General features: G+C 48.1%; 1 protein-coding gene across 1 annotated transcript; it reads left to right on the forward strand.

Moving 5' to 3' along the window:
* The first annotated feature begins 12,376 nt into the window (after positions 1-12,376).
* LOC144828213 (uncharacterized) lies at positions 12,377-13,921 on the forward strand. Its single transcript, XM_078686303.1, has 2 exons — positions 12,377-12,514; positions 13,238-13,921. The coding sequence occupies exons 1-2, from the start codon at positions 12,377-12,379 to the stop codon at positions 13,919-13,921; spliced, it is 822 nt and encodes a 273-aa protein (XP_078542429.1).
* Positions 13,922-19,741: the final 5,820 nt, after the last annotated feature.

Below are 19,741 nucleotides of genomic sequence, written 5' to 3' on the forward strand. Positions count from 1 at the left end.
TAGCTCCAATAGAGAAAAGGCTGAAAAATAATTGAGAGCATTGCAAGTGAGAAGAGCAGAGCAAAAAGAGGGGAGAGAACTGTAAAAAAAAAGACGACGCAAAGAAATACAAGCATTTGCAATGCAATAGGTCTCGCATTTACGCGAATTTGAGCTATTGGCATTGTAAATGACACTTCCTTTTATTTATGTTTTGAAAACAAAAATAAAAGGCATTGTTATTTGCAATGTCAATAGCTCAAACTGGCATAAATGCGAGATCTATTGCATTGCAAATGCTTGTTGAACTCGGCTTCAGGCAAGCAACAGACACACCCACACACCACAGGGCTGAGAGCCCAGGGAAAGCAGTGAAAAGGAAAGACAGGAAAGCAGCAGACACCCACACTACGGGGCTTAGTGCCCGGGGAAAGCAGAGAGAAGGAGGGACAGGCAGGAAGCCGGTACGCACACACGACAGGGCTAGGAGCCTGGGGAAAGTGGCGGGAAGGAGGGACAGGCAGATATCACACATGCAAAAAACACAGTTGATGGACAGAATGCAGAACAATGTCATACATTCACCCCAGTACAAGGATCTGGGCCTAAATCCATCGTTTTTTTGCACTCCACACCACCCTGGGTTAGACACTGGCTATATGCAAATCAGCTCTGACCCTGTGCCTCATGGGAACAGTCCAGTCCGAACTACCAAGCCATGTCTTTCCCAGACCGGAATCAAGCATCCAAGGACCGGTTTCTGGCTATCAGCCTTCATCAGCCTGGATAGCATGACTCCAGTGGTGTGGAGAGCCTGGGACTCACGTCTGAGCATCCCCAGCCCACTCGGGGTGAAATTGCAAAAAACACAGTTGATGGACAGAATGTAGAACAATGTCATACATTCACCCCAGTACAAGGATCTGGGCCTAAATCCATCGTTTTTTTGCACTCCACAAAGAGTAGTTGGTCGAATAGTCCTTGAAGCATGTTGAAGAAGTTTGAGGAAGGGTTTTTCTGAGCTCCAATGGGCCAACTTCACTTCAATTTTCCTGATTGCTGATCAGGTCTAAACTAAAGGGACCTTGCAACTGTAGGTTAGCTGGAAGCAGATCACTCAATGCCTTACTCAAATTTAAGCAGATGTTGTTAGAGGTCCAGTCAATATGCAGGCCGCAAATATTGCTCTTTATCTTTGGAAGTAATGCTATACCAAGGGTAATGTACTAAAATGAGTTCCTTAGATATTTATTTTTATTATTTTTATAAATGTATTTCTACATTCACTGTTATTTATTCTCTATGTATGTATTCCCCATACTCACATGCCAAAATATGGTGTTTCGGATTAACTTTATTAGCTGTGGGCTGGTTGTGGATACTTAAAGGAGTTTGCTTCTGTTTATAGTTTTTAGCTCCTCGTAGGGCCTGCTAAATCCAGTGCTTAGAAAACACATTGGATGCTCTTTTCATGGATCATTCTGCATCTATAAAACCTGCGGTGAACCATGCTGAGTTCTTGTATCGGGCATTGAGCTAGTTTGAAGCATCATGGGGTGTTAATAATATACTTCGAGAGATGTTAAATGGGGAGTAGAGGGACTAGCATAGTTCGCCGGTGCTGCGGTGTGATAGGTGCTGTGTGACAGGATGTGTAGAGGGTGAGGATGAGTCCTCACATTCAGGGTGGTTTACTTGTGGTGGCTGATGGTAGTGGTGAGTGGCACCATCATACAGAAGGGTTCTAAAATGTTATTGTCAGCATGGCCCACAATTGTTTTTGGAAAAGTGGGAAAGGATCAGTTTGGAAAGCCATCTCCAGGAGTCTACAAAGCATACCTCCCTTCAATGTTTTTTTGCCTAGTGGGATCATGGAACAAAACACCTGGGACCTTCAAGAGTGGTGCAGTCGGTACCCATTCAGACCAGGCCTTAAATGAATAAACATCTTATGATACCTTTGTTTGTAGGTGATAATTTGTCATGATGGACTGGTGGTGAGTGCTGATCGTGGGAATGTGCTTTGGAGTATGTGGGAAATAAAAATAAATATTTATGGAATACTGTACTTAATTTCAGCCATGGTCTGCTCTCCGGCAATCATATTTTGCCCACTGTGCTGCTTCAGACAGGGATCTACCTAATGCAAATCAGTCTCAGACCTGCTTGAATAGTAACAGTCCATATCAAACTACCATGTCATATGCGTTTTGAACAGTATGGCACAATGAGCAAAGGAAAATGGAAGTTAACCCAAGTGAGTACCATTGCCTAAGATTATCTTAAGCATTCCACCCATCACTTTCTTGCTTTTCAGAAGTCGATGCTTTAAGTATAACAAGTATGCGTAGACATGGGTCCAGAGTTTACTGTGCCATAGGAATCAAGCTACATATATTTGATGAGGCCCCAGAGGCTGAAAACATCCTGTGATTGCTTCTATCTGGAATTCAGAGAGGAGTTGTCCTCACACCTTGAGTTGGACTGTTCCTACTGGGGGAGGGCAAATGCTGATTTGTGTAAAGTTGGTCCCTGCGTGGCGTGGCATGGTAAGGAAAAAAACAATGTAGTTGAAGGTGGCTAAGACAAATTCAAGCTTTCCACTCACAACCTTTTTCTATTGCTTTTGGCAACCACAGTTTGGGTGGGACAGAATTACGCTGGAGGGAGTCATAGTGTTCGGCATGACGATCAGTGTGTCACAATGGGCACTCTATGGCAGAGAGGAGTTGTGATGGCAGGATTCACAGGTGAGCTGGGATTTTAGGGAGATGAATGTCTCTCAGAGACATGGATGATCAGATGAGAGTATAGTGAGCAACCAAGTGGTGGATGTAAATAAGGAAGTGGGAGTTATATGGATTGTCCATGCAGGTTTTAGGACTCTCAGTTGTGGTTTGAAATAAACCGGAAGTGACCAAAGGGGCTTGTGCCATGAGGAGATATGGTCAGAGGAGGTTTATGGACTTTAAGTAGATGAATGTGGGTATTTAGGCATCATGTTAGCTTTGATGGTTCAGTGGACTATTGCATACACTATTGAAGTCTATGTTTGACCTTTTTTTCCCATGCTAAAATTCTGGCAGGTCAACTCAACCTTTCACACTTCTGAGGCTGAGAAAATGAGCAAAATTAAGTTCAATATCAATGAACATCGGTTAGTCAATCCCAACGAGGAAATGTGTGCTTTACAAATACACGTTGTGTGCTGGTGTATCTCACTGGACCCCACATAATATGTATTTTGCAGGACATCCTTCTTGTATGGCAGACTGGGCCATGTCAGAATTTCTGTGGTTCAGCTAAGGGCAAGCAGGACTGTTGATGTGCTATGTATGCTATATCTGCCAAGAGAGGACCTTCATCACAAAATGACAATACATATCAGATCAGGCAGGCTTGGGAAATTATATTTTAGAAGAGAGGGGTACCTGGTTATGGTCCATAGATAATTGCTCTCAGGTCATGTGTTTTGAAGGTTAAGGATGGCTGGCACCTGAACACAAGATGGATTCCCATCTCTTGGAAGACTGGGACGGATCTTATTGTGGTCTTGGTGGCTCTCAGGTGGTGTTGATGTGGGGGATGGTCAGCCAGTAGAGAGGTATATTTTTTCTGGGGTTTCTCTGAGTTATGTATGCCTCTGGCCATTAATATGGCTGCCCCAATTAGAGGCAAATATAGTATGTACACTTCAGACCTTCTGAGACCTAGGAAGATGGACTTGGAGTTGTACAGCTTGATTATGCAATGGAATGTGTTACCGCTATGAAACAAGTGTGTATTGCCTTCTCCTGTGTGTTGGCAAAGGTTAGTGTAACAGTGCAGTCAGCTTTAAAAATCCCACCACAGGGCAGCATGTACCAGGTCTCCTCACCAGGAATGTACTTGATGTGCAAGTCTTCAGGCACCACAATGATCACAGTTGTTGCCAGGTGGGAACTTGTAGTATTTATTAGATATGGGGTAGATCTGTGGTAGGTTGTACATTTTGAGAATCCCAGCAGTGGCAACATTATTGGAACATTGTAAAGTGGAGAGGATGTAGCCTTTATGGCTAGAGCGGTCAACCTCGAAGCTGGGAAAGCAGGTTCAAGTCTCGGCAGGGACGCTCAACATCATGAGATTCTGGGCAAATCATTAAATCTCCCCGCACCTAACAAAAATGAATGTGTCCATCTGTAAATAAACCGGTGCTCATGTAAATCACTCTGATACCTCATATCTTCTGGTCGAGTTTGCACTATATAAAACTCTATAAAAAAAACAAATGTCGATAGGAGGAACCTGGTGCCAAGCACAGCAAAGAAGGCACATAAAGCAGGGTCTGAGGTAGCTGGAGGCAGGTCGGGCAAACCCCAGTGAAAAAATGAAAAATGTCCCAAGGTGCAACCCTTAGTGGATGACAAGAGGCCCAGAAGGCAGGATAAGAGGAGGAAACATGGTACTACTTACAGCAGGATTCTGAGACTGAACAGGGACCTAACAGGTCTGAACGTGCAAGTAAAGAGTGAGCTGGAGCTGTAACCCACCAGAACGGGGTATTAGGTACTGGTAAACAGCTTGGAAAATTTGCTGAAACAAAGCCTGAATGTCTCTGTGGAACCTCTTCCAGGTAAGTGGGTATGCCAGTGGGCTGAGGTGTATGGTTATCATATTCCTTGGGTGCACTCAGCTGGTGGCAAGGGTATAAGCAGAACAGTTATACACTAGGTTGCAGCAGCACGACTGGCACAGGAACGGTGCTTGTGAATGGCATATGATGCACTGTGAAGTCACTGATCTCCATATTCGCTGCAGTTTGAAGGCATGGGTGCACGAAGAAATCTGGTGGCCAAGAGGGTCATCCTCCTCTGGGCACCCATATGGCGTTCTGAGCTGCTGCACGTCATGAAGACTATAGAAACATTTCAAAAACAGTAGCAGCAGCTTTGCTATGATTTCCATCCCTAGGAGATGAAAGGGTACCCTTGGCAGCTCGGTCCTTTTATAACTCCTCTCCAGTAGGATGACTCACATCAGGAACAGGAAAAAGCAGGCTTTACAATTCAGATTATGACAGTGAGGTCTGCAAGCACTAAAATCTGCATGATACAGTAAATACCATATGTTTTCCTCTGTTAACTTTCCACAGGTTTGACCTGCCGAAATGTAATGAAGGTTGAGCTATTTAACACATCCGATAATTATTGGATGCTTTAAATATCTTCAAACTCGTAATTCTTACCTGTGTGTAAACAGGAGTTTAGGCTTGGGCCGGAATCCGTTCTGGGATTGAATAACATCTATTCAGGAACCATAAATTAGGGATCAAGGTGTGGCAGAGGAAAGAGGATTGGATCAAAAAGGACACAGCTTAATCCACAGCATAGAAATTGGCAACAATGACACATGACAGTAAACAGGCCCGGACTGGCCGTTGCCGGCACCGGGCAATCCCCGGTGGGCTGCAAGGGTTGGGGCCGGTTTTGGGCCCTGGGGGCCGTTTTTGCAGCATAGCTGCAAAAGCGGCCCTGTAACAAAAACGGCCGAAAAACGGCCCCGCCAAAGAGCTCTGTCGCACCCCTAGGGGGCCGGACAAGCACTTTGCCAGGGCCGGTTTTAGTTCTCAGTCCGGCCCTGACAGTAAAGCTGCTCTAGATTAGCTAATTGGTCACACCGAGGCTGGATTTTAAAATATCTTGCATGTTTAGAAACCTGCTGCAGAGACCAGTAGTTTTGAGGGGATTATAATGACCATAGAATAACTAGTTGTTAACACAGTTCTGAGAGAGTTCGAAGTTTTGCACAGTCACTGTTTTGACTCATAAAGTAAAATAGAGGATTGAGGTGCCTGCTCCAAAGAACATCCTGTCACGTGTAGGTCACCGCTTTGCATATTATTAAGATAGGTAAGTGGGCTACAGCCTGTGACTCCCAGATTATTGTGTTACTTCCAGTTCATAACTTGCCAGCCTTGTAATATAGCACAGTAAACAATTTGCTGGCATCAAGGAGCTGTATGCAAACTGAAGTTCAGGAGTAAGGCTACCAGTGGTCCGTTTTTACTGATTTTTACAGATATATAAAGACAGAAAACAATGTGTTTCCTGTCTATATTTATTTTTAAAAGCAGAAAAATATGAAAAATTATGCTTCTTGTGGGTGACTTTTCATGCTGTTTTGTGATTTCCTGGACTACAGCTGAGCAGATACACAGAATGGGAAGTTAAAAAAACAGGTTCAGATTTCCCTGAATACAGGCATGTGTTAGCATATATTTGTATTATAATACTGATATTTATCTGTGGGTGTAAGGTTTGACTAATTTAGCTGCTTAATTTGTTAAAACACTACAGGCACCAAAGTATGAGTGCATGTTTATCAGCTAAATAAATGTGGAAATATACATGGATAAATACCAATAAGATGGTCAAAAAGTAAATATGGATAAATATAGACAGAAATGTTAAAAAAAAACCCATAAAACTGGGAGCCCTAATCATGAGTTTAAATTCTTGTTTTTTTCTCAATCTGATGTTATTCTAAGAGTCCAAAGAAATATTCCTTTGGGAAGAAATAAAGTCTTATTAGTCCAGACAACGACAATCACTGCGTTCTGTTTTTTAGCCTGACTTTGCATTTCTCCAGACAATTTCATCTTAACATATAATGTCTACAAGTATGAATGGTGTGTGATTCCTACGCCATGTAACGCTTATTTTCTAAGGTAACATATCTTATACATTGATTTACACATGTATGATTTATTGTGCCTCTGTAATGTAAATCACTCTAACACCATACACTGGTATGAGTAACAATAAAAAAGAATTAAATACAAAAAAAATAGAAGGTGCCATTTTCATCAATATTTATATAAATACTCATACAGACAGATGATTCTCTTACATAGGGAGCTGAACAAAGTTAAAAACTTGCCTCCAAATCATTGCTTCCCTTAAGCACTTGTAAACTGATAACAAGCTGTGCGCCTTTGTTTCTTTCCACTGCATTGGCATCTAGGTATTAGGCTCCAGCCGGCTCCCAGCCAGGATGATACACAAATAAAAGAAGGGCTGATGACCCTTTAAATCAAGCCTTTGTCTGGGCCTAGCTGGAAGTGTAAATTAGAAAGCACCCCTCCCTGCCTGCACATTGATGCTCTAAAAAGAACACAGGCAACGTGCCGGCACTGCTGAAATGTGCCATGATGTTGGAAAATGACACTAGGACAAATTCAGCATGATTCCCTGGGGTCCATGCCAGAATAGCTGCCAGAACAGGGATCCGGCGGGATCCTTCTACTTTCCAGCACAGTCCGGAATATTACCAGGAACTCGAAATTATGCACAAAGCTGGGCCTAACGCTGGCCTCTGCAGCCCCTGCGGTGAAGGCTAGGCTCCAACCATTCAGGGGCCACCCAGCCTCTGAGAGGGCCCCTCCTACTGCCCAAGGCCTATCAACATCTGTAAGATATTGGAGACTCAGAATGGTGTGTGATTCCTACGCCATGTAACGCTTATTTTCTAAGGTAACATTTCTTATACATTGATTTACACATGTATGATTTATTGTGCCTCTGTAATGTAAATCACTCTAACACCATACACTGGTATGAGTAACAATAAAAAAGAATTAAATACAAAAAAAATAGAAGGTGCCATTTTCATCAATATTTATATAAATACTCATACAGACAGATGATTCTCTTACATAGGGAGCGACCGTCCTACCGTCCCTCATCACATTCTGCAGGTGCCCCCCGTCATTTGCTTTATGTCACTGTCCCAAAGAGTTGCTGTGGTTGCAAAGTAAATCGCACTGACACCCATTGTTCAGGTATGACAGCGCAGTATAAAAATATAAAATGAAAAGGGTAATGAGGAAAGCGTGTGTATATGGCTAGATGTATTTCACAGGGTAAACCAGAGGGCCACACCCGTTACTGTCCTCTGTTTCACAGGTGCGTGTTAGCTATGCGCGACAAAAGAAATGCTTCGAGATATTTGTATTCACCTCACAATCTGATGCTCGAGTTCTGAATTTAAATGCTTTGATGTGAAAAGCGACGAGCAGGAGAACGTTCGTCTCTGGAATGTTAATTTTCTCCGAAGTTTTTTCACAGCAGACAGACAGGTGCCAGGGCGCCCCCTCCGCCCTTCGTTTCACAAGCCCACGTTAGTTCATCTCAACAAAAGAACACCCCAGAAAGGCCCAATGCGCCACACATTGGTGGCCAGTTGTAAACTGAAAGATACCCACCACTTCGAAAATCACACTGTAAAAAAATATTTATCTCCCTTCAGAATAACTGGCCTCTAATGATCCATTCTTTCTGCAGTTTGTCAACAAGTTTAAATTCTGCAGCACGTACTAGAACAAAACCCAGTTATTTTGCATATTTGCAGAAAAAAACTGACAGGAAACTACAAAAGCAGCAAGAAAAGTAATGATTTCCACAACTGAGGTCTGACCCAGCGACTCCCCAGGTCATGAAAACAGTTATAGAAAATGTGATTATTTGGGGAAATGACTACGTGGCATTTATAGATGTCACCTATTTCTAATCACCTGAGTGTCATCTTCCGCCTGGCTTCCGACAGGCTGAAAGGGCTGCATCTGCTGGCCCCTCCATTGATCCTGAAACCCTTTCTCTCCAGCCAAGGCAATGCTGAGAGCAGCTGTGTGACTGAAGCATTCCTGTACTGAATCGGTCCTCTGGCCCTGACCCAAAGAGCATTGGACACACACCTGTAAGAGAAATGACTGGAATGGCTACTGTCGAAGCAAATGGACCATGGAGAACCCAGAAGCTACTATGCCTCAGCTGAAGATGTGCATAGACAGGGAAGGAGGGCTAGCTGCTTGCTCTAGTCTGGGGAGTCAGGAGGTCCAATAACCTTCTGTAATGCTCCTGAACCGAGAAGAATTAATTCACCGTGAACCCCCACTTCGTTGTTTAGCCTCAGTTGTGAACTTCAATTCAGTAAATAGCGCTCGATGTCCCGCAAAATTAACAGAAGGTAAAGCGCTAACAGGATTTATACCAGTAGTGGGGCCTTGGATTGTTTACATCCTCAATCAGTGCTGCAACTCTCTTTTCAGGCGTTTAGCTGCCATACATGACCATAATATGTTTTGTTATGGTGTACTACTACGATAGTATGATTTTTAGTTGCTTAAAGTTGCTTAACCATATGGAACTAAGATTAGCATTAATTTTAAGGAGTCTAACCGATATACCCTGACCTCTTGTGGGGAGACTATGGAAAACATGTCCGACTTTCCTTAAACAAGCTGAATCACTGCTGTCCTTGCAGCCTGTCGGACATTGGCTGGGTCAAGGTGAGGCTTATAAATTAGAAATCTAATTGGCGCTCCATGGATTTTTGCTTCCCATGAGGAAGAGATACAGCTCCCTCATATAGTTAGAAGTCTAATTGGCACTCCATGACACCTTCTAACTCATGAGTGAGACCTGCCGCAAAAGTCCAGAAGACACACCAAGGCACTGCCTTCTGGGAGACCTATGTGAGCTGTTGAGGCATCGTGGCAGAAGGTGGAGCTATAGCATAAATCTGAAAACATATGAATCACCGATGCCCATGGGGCCAGAGACATATATAATGTGCCAAGATGAGATCCATAAGTTAGGACCCTAATTGGCACATGCTCCCCCTTGCTACTCATAAGGAAATCTAGCAGTACAGGACTGATCCCATGTTGACGACATAGGAGAAACTACTCATTATGGCAGGCCTGTCTCCATCACATTCCCCACTTTTAATGACTCCAGCCCAACAGAATATTAAACTTTTCTCTTCTAAGAGGGCCAGGTGTTTTTTAACTTGTTATCACTCCTGACCCTTCCACTCACTTTTCTACACTACACATAGTTTTGTTTCATAACATCAGTGCTCCCATGTAGCCGTAGGTTGTAGCACGCCCGTGCCGCAGCGGGCGAGAATACCCCTTTGTAAAAGCATGACGCCAAGGGCCCTTTTGGTGTGTGGGGGGTATCTTAACAAAGCTGTGTGCTTCCCACCACTGTAGGAAAACCCACTTGATCTGGTTATGTACACTTACACATTCAATCTGGGGTGGATCCCTTTGGTTTTCTAAAAACTTTCCAGTAGTCATACTGTTGCTCAGAGCTTCTACCCTCTGCCCAGTCATGGTGACCCACTGCCTGTACATTGGAGGTATTTGAGGCATGTGGTATTTAAGCACCATCTTCTTCTGCCCCAGCGTCACTGAGGTAACCTTGGTTCTATTAGTCATGCTAACTGGGAACCCCCCTCAGTGCTACGCAAGTCATCCCTGGTGTCGGTCCAAAAGTGGGGGGATGAGCCGTCTTGAGGCATTTGGTGGCACACTTGGATGCCCATAATCCTATTACTCAGTACAGTGGGGTAGAAATCTCCCTCCGCACTTGTCAAAGGACCCCTTCTTCTTCTAATCAGGTTGGGACTGGTTGCCGTTCCCTTGGGAACTGTTTTAGGAGACTTTATAGAACTTTATATTTTTAAGTTTTCTCCAAACCCTTTCGTTTGGTGGAGACCCCGTCCACCCTTTGAATGATCCCCCCAGAAGCCTTCTCGTGGACACTGGTCCTGAGCCTATGGTCCACCTCATTGGCAATCTCCCTGAGGTCACTGAGCTTAATATCCATTAGGTGTTGGCACAGCTCTCGAAAACAATTGCTGAACGTGTGCTTTTTCACAAAATGTACAGCCCCTTGTGATCATTCACATCACTGCCTTTCACCCAACTATCCAGTGCCTTGCAAATATGATCCTCAAATCTACCCAGAACTGTTGGGGCAACTTCTGGCTATCCCTAAACATCTGTCTATACTGCATTGGGGTAAGCCTGCATTTTCTGATAAGGATACCCTTTATGGGGGGGGGGGGGGGGTATCTAATCCCGGCCCCTTTCCTAGGGCAAGAAGGGCATTCTTCCCCTCACTAGGGATATGTACCTCCAGAGACTGCTCCCCAACTCTCTTCAGGGACACTGTGCATCTCTAGGACAATCTTATAGGCTTCAAACCACTTATCTATGCCATCCCCACAACAAAGTTTGGCACCAGAACCTTGGGAAAGTGGACACTCTCATCGCCAGTGGACACTGTAGGAGTAACTTTCTCCAGTGTTGCTGGACTCTATTTGTTTGACCCTGATGTCCACCTCTCTGAGACTTAGTTCATAGGCCATTCTTCTTTCCTCAAAGGCCCTCTAGGAAGCAACCTCCCCAGCTGCCCTCTTATCTTCAGGGCCAATTAGCTTTCCTTAAGGGCCCTTTTGGCAGTAGCCTCCTCCTTGACTGCCTCCTATTTTAACTTAGCCAGCAGCTGCTTGAACTCTTTCTCTGCTTTCCTGTCTGCTAGCTCTTCTGGGGACAGGGTGTGGGCTGGGACATTGCTGCTGGCCCTGCATCTAGCAGTGAGCTCACTTTGGTGGGTCCTCCTTTCACCCCTGGAGCCATGACCAGGGGGTTTCTTCCCCATCCATCTCCTATTCCTGCTTCCCTCAATGTCCAAATCCTCCTCCTCCTCTTCCTTCTCCTCAATGTCTGCCCAGCGCGACATTAAAGAAGCGCGCTCTTAGGGCCCGGCCCCCCCCGGTTCGCGCCCCTTCCCTCATCGGTCATTGGGCGGGCGGATCGCCGCGAGGCCTCCGGCCGCCCAAGTCCTTCCGGGTCACGGCGTGACGCACTTCCGGTGGGGAGGAAGGGGGGCGGAGACCGAGGCCTATTTAGGGGCTTGAGTCAGTGACCTCGGTCTCTTTGACCCCCTTCTCCCAAACCGGACTGCTGGCTCGCCCGTGACCTGCGCCACCATCCTATCCCTAGCGTTAACTTTAAAACTTGTAGTAGTTTGCCCCGTTGGTTCGTCGGGTCCTGGTCGTGTGCGGAGGTGCGGTCGGCAGTGGAAGCGAGCTGGCCGTGACCGAGGAGCGTGGAGACAAAGGCCGATGACGTCCTTCCATCGGCGACCCTGCAGGCCAGGTAAGGGAGTGCGTGTGACTGGGGGGTCCGCTCGTGGCCGCAGAGAGCGGGAGCAGTGGTGTGCCACGGGCGCTTTATTTCAGAAGCCCCGATCTCTTGTGGCTACGGGCGGGGGCCTTTACTTGCACGGATCACCTTCTGGCTGTGTTGGGCGCTGGGGGAAGGACAGCGGGTGGGGCGCGAGTACAGCGCACCGGTAGGGCGGGATTTGAGGCGCGAACAGGGGCACCGCTGCGAGTGCGGGGACTAGGGGCCGACAAAGGGCTGAATCATAAGTCTGTGACTCACCGGAGCAGCGCTCTGTGCAGTAGCCCAGCAAGGCAGGGTTCTAGTCCCGGGGCAGGAATCGGTTTTAAACAGGCAACTGGTTTCGCCTCAAGTAGTCGGTGAGGTAATTAGGTGAAGATGCCGCCCAAGAAAATGAGCCATAAACGGAAAGATACTGAGCCCGAGATCGCCCAGATGCTGAAATTGATACTGGCGAAGCTTGGCATTAATGCCAATGAGAGTAGTGATGAGGATGAATCAGCGCCCGAGCAACCAGTACCAGGAGGCATAGAGCACCCGCGTAGGGAGGGAGTACCACCCAGGGCTGCCTTTCCTCCTTTAATCAAAAAACCTAGGGTTCAGGGCAAGGCAAGGAATGGGAGCAACTGTAAGGGGGACAGAGCTCGCGCTGTAAACGGGCCAGCGGGCGGGGTCGAGAGTCCAGTAGGTCCCGCCCCCCCAATCCCCATAAATGTAGCACCCTCTCCTTCACCGGCACCAAGCGCGGACCCAGTGGGTAAGGATTCGGGCCCCCTGGTGGACCCGGTAGGGTCAGCCCTAGCAGAGATTAGGGAGGCATTGAAGACCCATATTGGCGCCAGGGCAGACTCCGGTGGAGCCACCAAAAATGGCGACACCCATCCCTCCTTTACCCCAACAGCAAGCAGGCGGGCAGGCAGGGGCGTCATCGGATCCCACAGCAGAGATTCTAGCTACAGTGTCCACCCTAGTTAGTCAGCTAGCAACGCCCAAGGCCTATCCTATAGCGGGTGATGCGGCAGTAGCTCCCTGGGTTCCCCCGATATCTGTGGAACAGGACGCGCTAAGTAGTATTCGAAAGCAGTTAGCCCTCTTAGTTGAATCCCGTGGCAAGACCACCGTGGCAGAACTTAATCCACCAGCGGCAGCAGGCCCGTCAACGCCCATAGGAGGTAAGACAGGGGGCGATTCAATCAAACCTCTGGAGGGTGTCGTTGGTGGGGGCGGGGGGCGGGGCAGGGCAACGTGTTGTCTCAGCCTGGAACATTAGCTACCCATGTACCTAGCGAAATGAAGGAAAAAATCTGGAAGGGCGAGTATGTAGACATATTCGCGCTAATCCGACCAAAAAGGCGGGATGTGGAATACAAGGAGAGGGAAGGGAAGGAAGGGTCCTTCAGGGATAGGAAGCCTAGGATAGAAGAGTCCTTTACCAATTGGCTGTGTGGCTTTCATGTATTTACAACAGTTATGTTGGAAAGGAAGCCAGAGTTGGCGATTTCATTGGTGTTCTATACAAATAAGATCCTGACGGCCCACGCCTCCCTGGGCGGGTCAGCCTGGTTAGATTACGACAGAGACTTCAAGTGGGCAAAGGCAGTTAACCCAAGTATAGGGTGGGATCAAGTGGAAGTCAACGCATGGTTGGAGAGTGTCCACAACAGAGAACAGCATACCAAGCAGCCTTTTCGGACATCACAGGGAGGCCCGGGGGAGAAGAAGGGAACGTGCTGGGCGTTCAACAAGAAGATGTGCACCTGGCCCACAGGGCAGTGTAGATTTAGGCATGCCTGTTCTTTCTGTGGCCATCCCTCCCATCCAGAGTTCAAATGTGTTAAGAGGGGCTGGAGGCAGGGATATCAAATCCCCGCATCCTTAAGCTGCCCACACCGGTGGACATTGGGAGACTGGTTTTGTGGCTGAATCAGTATCCAGACAGGACAGCAGCCAAAGTTCTCTATTTAGGTTTTTCTGAAGGCTTTCGCATCCCGGCCCAGGGCGTGGCTCCAGTCAGGCAATGCAACAACTTGCTTTCAGCGCGCAGGCACCCCACGGTAGTTGCCCAGAAAGTGGAGAAGGAGCGGGCCTTGGGTCGGGTGGCTGGTCCCTTTCCATCCCCCCCTTTGGAAGGGTTTGTTTGTTCCCCACTGGGAGTGGTACCAAAAAAGGAGCATGGACAGTTTAGGATGATCCACAACCTCTCAGCTCCTCGGGGGGCATCAGTAAATGACGCCATTGACCCCTCCCTGTGCTCGGTGACATATTCTTCCTTTGATGCAGCCTTGCAGAAGTTGAGGGACTTAGGGCCTGGGGCCATCATTGCCAAGACAGATATCGAATCAGCTTTCCGCCTGTTACCGGTGCACCCATGCGATTATCATCTATTGGGTTTTCAACTAAATCACCAATTCTACTATGATAAGTGTATGCCAATGGGGTGTGCAGTTTCTTGCAAGTACTTTGAGACTTTCAGCTCCATGCTGCAGTGGGTTTTTACACTCAGAACTGGTTATGAGGAGGTGGTACACTACCTGGATGACTTCATGGTCATGGGCCCGCCCGCTTCTGAGGCTTGCGCCTGGGCTCTGGGGAAGCTAGTTGCCTTGTTTCAAGAGTTCGGAGTACCCTTGGCACCAGGAAAGACAGTGGGCCCTGAGACATGCATGACCTTCCTGGGCATAGAGATCGATACAGTGGCAGGAGAGTGTAGGCTCCCCCTTGACAAGGTACAGGCCTTCTCTCTGGCCATTGAGGAAGCTTTGTGTGGACCTAAGGTGACCGTACATCAGTTGCAGGTACTGGTGGGTCAGCTCAATTTTGCGCTGAGAATTATCCCCATGGGACGTCCTTTCTCCAGGTCAATTGCCAGTGCCATGGGCGGGCTGTCCCACAAGCATCACCGCGTGCGCCTGAGGGCGGAAGTGAGAGAGGATCTCATGGTGTGGCGGAGTTTTCTGAAGGACTTCAATGGAAAGGTGGTGTGGCCTGCGCCACAGGTGTCTAGCAAGGAACTGGGCTTGTTTACTGATTCTGCAGGCAGCAGTGGCTTTGGGGCCATATTGGGGCTTTCTTGGTGCGGTGCACAGTGGCCCTCAAAGTGGCATGAGGTTGGTTTGACTAGGAACATAGCCTTTCTAGAACTTTTTCCAATTGTGGTAGCTGTAGCCATATGGGCTGACCGATTTATGAACAAGTCTGTAGTTTTTTGGTCGGACAATATGGCGGTGGTGGAAGCCATCAACAGACAGGGTGCCTCGTGCAGGCATGTTTTGAGATTGTTAAAACACCTAGTGTTAGAATGTTTGAGACTGAATTTAACATTTAAAACTGCACACATACCTGGGGTTGATAATCATGCTGCTGATGCTCTGTCTCGTTCCAAGTTGCAGGACTTCCAGAGATTCCACCCGCAAGCGGAAGAGCGAATAACAGTGTTCCCTTCATCACTGTGGTTGATTGGAGCCCCGCGCTAGCGGGGCTGGTAGGTGCCTCACTGAGCGACAGCACTAGGAGAGCTTATCAACAACATTTCAATTCTTACAGGTTGTTTGTGCTGAAAGCAGGTATCCCGGACTTGTTTTCTCAGGACGCGATATATGGCTTCCTTCAGCTCTTAAGGGATCAGGGCAGGGCGGTGTATTATGCGAGGGCACATGTTTCGGCTATAGGTTTCTTCGCTAGACTCCTTTGTTGTCAAGAAGGCCCTGACAGGTTGGGCCAGGTTGGAGGGGCCCAGGCGAGATTGCCGCAGGCCTCTGGATGTAGCAACCCTATCCAACATCATAGTAGCCCTGCCCAATGTCTGTAGTTCCCACTTTGAATGCGCGCTATTTGGGGCTGCCTTCTCTTTGGCCTTTTATGAGGCCTTCAGATTATGCGAACTGGTGGGGTCCTCTAGGTCTGACCAAGGGAGGGGCTTGCAGTTCCTGGACACCTCTTTTTCCCCGGGGGGCCTCGAAGTAATCCTCAGAAGGTCCAAAACTGACCAGGGTGGGAAGGGGTCTATCATCAAGTTGAACCTTGCTCCTGGAGTTGTGGCTTGTCCAGTGGCCCAGTTGCAGACATATCTGGCGCTGCGCCCTATACATGGGGGGCCAGCCTTGTTCATGCATGAACAGGGCCATTGTCTTTCTCAGTATCAATTTAAGGCAGTCCTGGGTCTGGCCTTAGGGGAGTTAGGGTTAGAGGGAGCAGGGCACTCCTCCCACTCATTCAGGATTGGGGCAGCGACTTTAGCTGCTGGGGCAGGGTTGCCAACTGGCACAGTGAAAAGGGTGGGGCGTTTGTCCTCTAATTGTTTTAAGAGATACATTAGACCGGACTTGTTGTGACTAACGGTATATAATTTGTTGAAGCTGGTTTTAACTTTTCCATTTCCATCCTCTCCAGTAATATGCCCGCGAAGGTGGTGTGGGTACTTGGGCACTCGTTCATGCGGCGCGCCACGGTGCGGTTGCAGCAGAGGCGAGTCGTGAAGCCGGCGGGCTTAGCTTGGACGGAATTCCTGTGGCGGGGGCTTGCGGATTCGGCACCTACGTCGGCTCGTCGAGGAATTAAGAGAGCAGGAGGGGCAGAAGACCCCGGATTTGGTAATCATCCACCTGGGAGGCAATGACATGGTTGACCGGGGACGCCTGGCGGTCAAGGAAGCATTGCTAACGTATTTAGCCTGGTTAGGGCGGATCTTTCCTTTGGCCAGAATTGCCTGGTCTTGCATGATTCCACGCAGGACATGGGGCCCCGGAGTGCGGGCTAGATCTCTGAACGTTTCAGTTAGGAGGCTCAACGCAGAGTTAGCCAAGTTGTGCTCAGTGAAGGGCCGCTTGTGTCTGATTCCACACAGGATTATTTCTGGAGAAGCGATGTACCACCAAGATGGACTACATTTGTCGGACTTGGGCACTGATGCCTGGAATAAAGGACTGTGGTCTTTTGTACTGAACGCAGGTGGGGAGGGTGACAGACCTAGTGCCCTGAGTCACCCTTGTGGCGGTAATGAGACCTGCGAATATTGACATTTACTCACACGATGGATAGGAGTCCGCCCTGCGTACTCCCTAGGCCAGCACTGAGGGGGGCAGACGGTAAGCTCTCCACTGGGAGAAAGGTGACCACCGGCTGGGGAGGCTAGGGCGACAGGTTTCGAGCCTCCTGGGTTCCTGGGCAGCCTGGTGGTCGGGGGTGGGCCCCGGAATGGCGGACAAGGATCAGAGGCGGGGCCCACCACTCCAGGGCGCAGGTGGGGTGCACTTTGCACAGGTTGACCCTCCCCCCTTAGTGCTGGGGGTTGGTGATAATTTGCAATGTCAATTATTAAAGTGTTTTTATGTTTTCCTAATTATGCAATTTAACTTTCTTGTCATGTTTATGTGGTATGTTGATTAAACATGGCCATTTTAAACCCATGCAAATCTCTGTCATTTGATATGCATGTGGGTTTCTGGGTTGTAGGGCATGGGTGGGGACATGCTGGGGGATCCGGGTCCTATGCCCAGCGCGACATTAAAGAAGCGCGCTCTTAGGGCCCGGCCCCCCGGGTCCCGCTCCTTCCCTCATCAGTCATTCGGCGGGCGGATCGCCGCGAGGCCTCCGGCCGCCCAAGTCCTTCTGGGTCACGGCGTGACGCACTTCCGGGGGGGAGGGAGGGAGGCGGAGACCGAGGCCTATTTAGGGGCTTGGGTCAGTGACCTCGGTCTCTTTGTCCCCCTTCTCCCACACTGGACTGCTGGCTCGCCCGTGACCTGCGCCTCCACCCTATCCCTTGCGTTAACTTTAAAACTCCCACCCACCCATCCCTGTGATTAGTGGTTTGAGGGTGGAGTTGCGGTAAAGGGACCTGCGAACATTGACATTTACTCACACGATGGATGGGAGTCCGCCCTGCGTACTCCCGAGGCCAGCACTGAGGGGGGGAGACGGTAAGCTCTCCGCTGGGAGAAAGGTGACCACCGGCTGGGGAGGCTAGGGCGACAGGTTTCGAGCCTCCTGGGTTCCTGGGCAGCCTGGTGGTCGGGGGGTGGGCCCCGGAATGGCGGACAAGGATCAGAGGCGGGGCCCACCACTCTAGGGCGCAGGTGGGGTGCACCTTGCGCTGGTTGACTCTCCCTTCCTTAGTGCTGGGGGTTGGTGATAATTTGGAATGTCAATTATTAAAGTGTTTTTATGTTTTGCTAATTATGCAATTTAACTTTCTTGTCATGTTTATGTGGTATGTTGATTAAACATGGCCGTTTTAAACCCACGCAAATCTCTGTCATTTGATATGCATGTGTGTTTCTGGGTTGTAGGGCAGGGGCGGGGACATGCTGGGGGATCCGGGTCCTATGTCTCTTCCTCTTCTCTAGTCTGTAACCAGCAGGCCACCCACCAGGCCCTGAGGGCCTTCTAGAGCTCCTGTTTCCTGGAGCCCTTGGTGGAAGCCCCCTCTCCCTGCAGAAAAATCTGAGCTCAGCCACAGCGTAACTCTCCAAGCTGTTGAGCTCAAACTCCATGTTTGCAGGTATGGTCACATGTGCACAATGTCAGGTAGAATGGGAGTGAATTTGAAAAATACTGAGAGGCCAATCGAGGAGAATTTTCAAAAGATTAGATCTGGTGTCAAGTTATTTATACTGGGGTTTTTGTGTTGCACAAGTAACTGTATGGAACTGTACAAGCACAAGTACTAGACCCCACCACTGAGCACCAATGTGAGAAATTTTTTGATGGGGTGACACCCCACTCAAGCAACAACCACAATCCTTGTCAGAGTGAACCACAAAAAGTCACTCTCTCAACCTGTGCTTAACCCTCTGGTCATTTGGCACAGAAGCAGTGAATCTTAACATAGGGGAAATGTGTAAAGCATTTATGAGGCACCCAAACAGTAATAAAATGAATACACAGTACAAGAAAAATTGTACTTACCATTTGTGTGATGCATACTTTACACATTGTCTCGAAGTCAATCCTGACTGCTTTTTGTGCCAAGCTACCCAGGGTTAAGCTCCTGCACTTTATACCCTCCCTTGTTGGCCATTCTTCAAAGAGCCCCAGGAGTCCAGGCACTGAAGCTAGTACAATATTTTGGTTCATTGGCTTCCTCTTCTACACCTCCTATCACTTACCTTGAATGAGCTGAGTCCAGTGTAAACAAAGACAGCCACCTGGACTTCCATTTACAAGCACTAGTGCAATGCTTCTCTTTTAGCCCCATCTAATGACCTTACAGTTTAACGATGGTGACTGCTATGCCCATCCCTGGGTGAATAGGCACAATCCACTGGGGGCACGCCCCTCAGACTAAAGATCTCTTAGCAATAACAATTTAAGATACCTATCTAAGTAGGATCTTAGGCAAAGTAGGATCTCTGATTATCCTGGATCACTGACTTTACAGGATCTTTGAATTTGCAAACTTTGTAGGCAGGGGCAGACTAGCCTGTAAGGCAATTAGGCAGTACCTGAAGAACTGGTCTGACAGATCAGTGCATGGGCTGCTTTTCTTGCTGTTTGTGGGTCCGTTTAATGGTCTGCTTTTTTACTCTTACATTACCAAGAATATTGCCTACAGAAAGCACTAAGACCTGGTCAGCTATACCTTGCAAAACACTCATACAACTTTTCTCTACAAGTTTAAAACTACATCTGTGCCTTTTGTAGGACTTCTAATCATATTCCTTTGTCACCATGGCTCCTTGTTCATTGTAAAGCGCCCTAGCACCTTTGGGTAATGTCCACGCTCTAAAAAATGGGAGCCCCTTT

The sequence above is a fragment of the Lissotriton helveticus genome, chromosome 4_1 (genome assembly GCF_964261635.1).
Source record: "Lissotriton helveticus chromosome 4_1, aLisHel1.1, whole genome shotgun sequence".
Classification (NCBI taxonomy): Eukaryota; Metazoa; Chordata; class Amphibia; order Caudata; family Salamandridae; genus Lissotriton; species Lissotriton helveticus.

Excerpts from the sequence above, each read along its gene's own strand:
- LOC144828213 (XM_078686303.1), top strand. The coding sequence starts at position 12,377 with ATGCCGCCCAAGAAAATGAGCCATAAACGGAAAGATACTGAGCCCGAG. Across the intron at positions 12,515-13,237 it reads AATCAGCGCCCGAGCAACCA|GGCAACGTGTTGTCTCAGCC; the intron begins GTACCAGGAGGC and ends GGGGCGGGGCAG.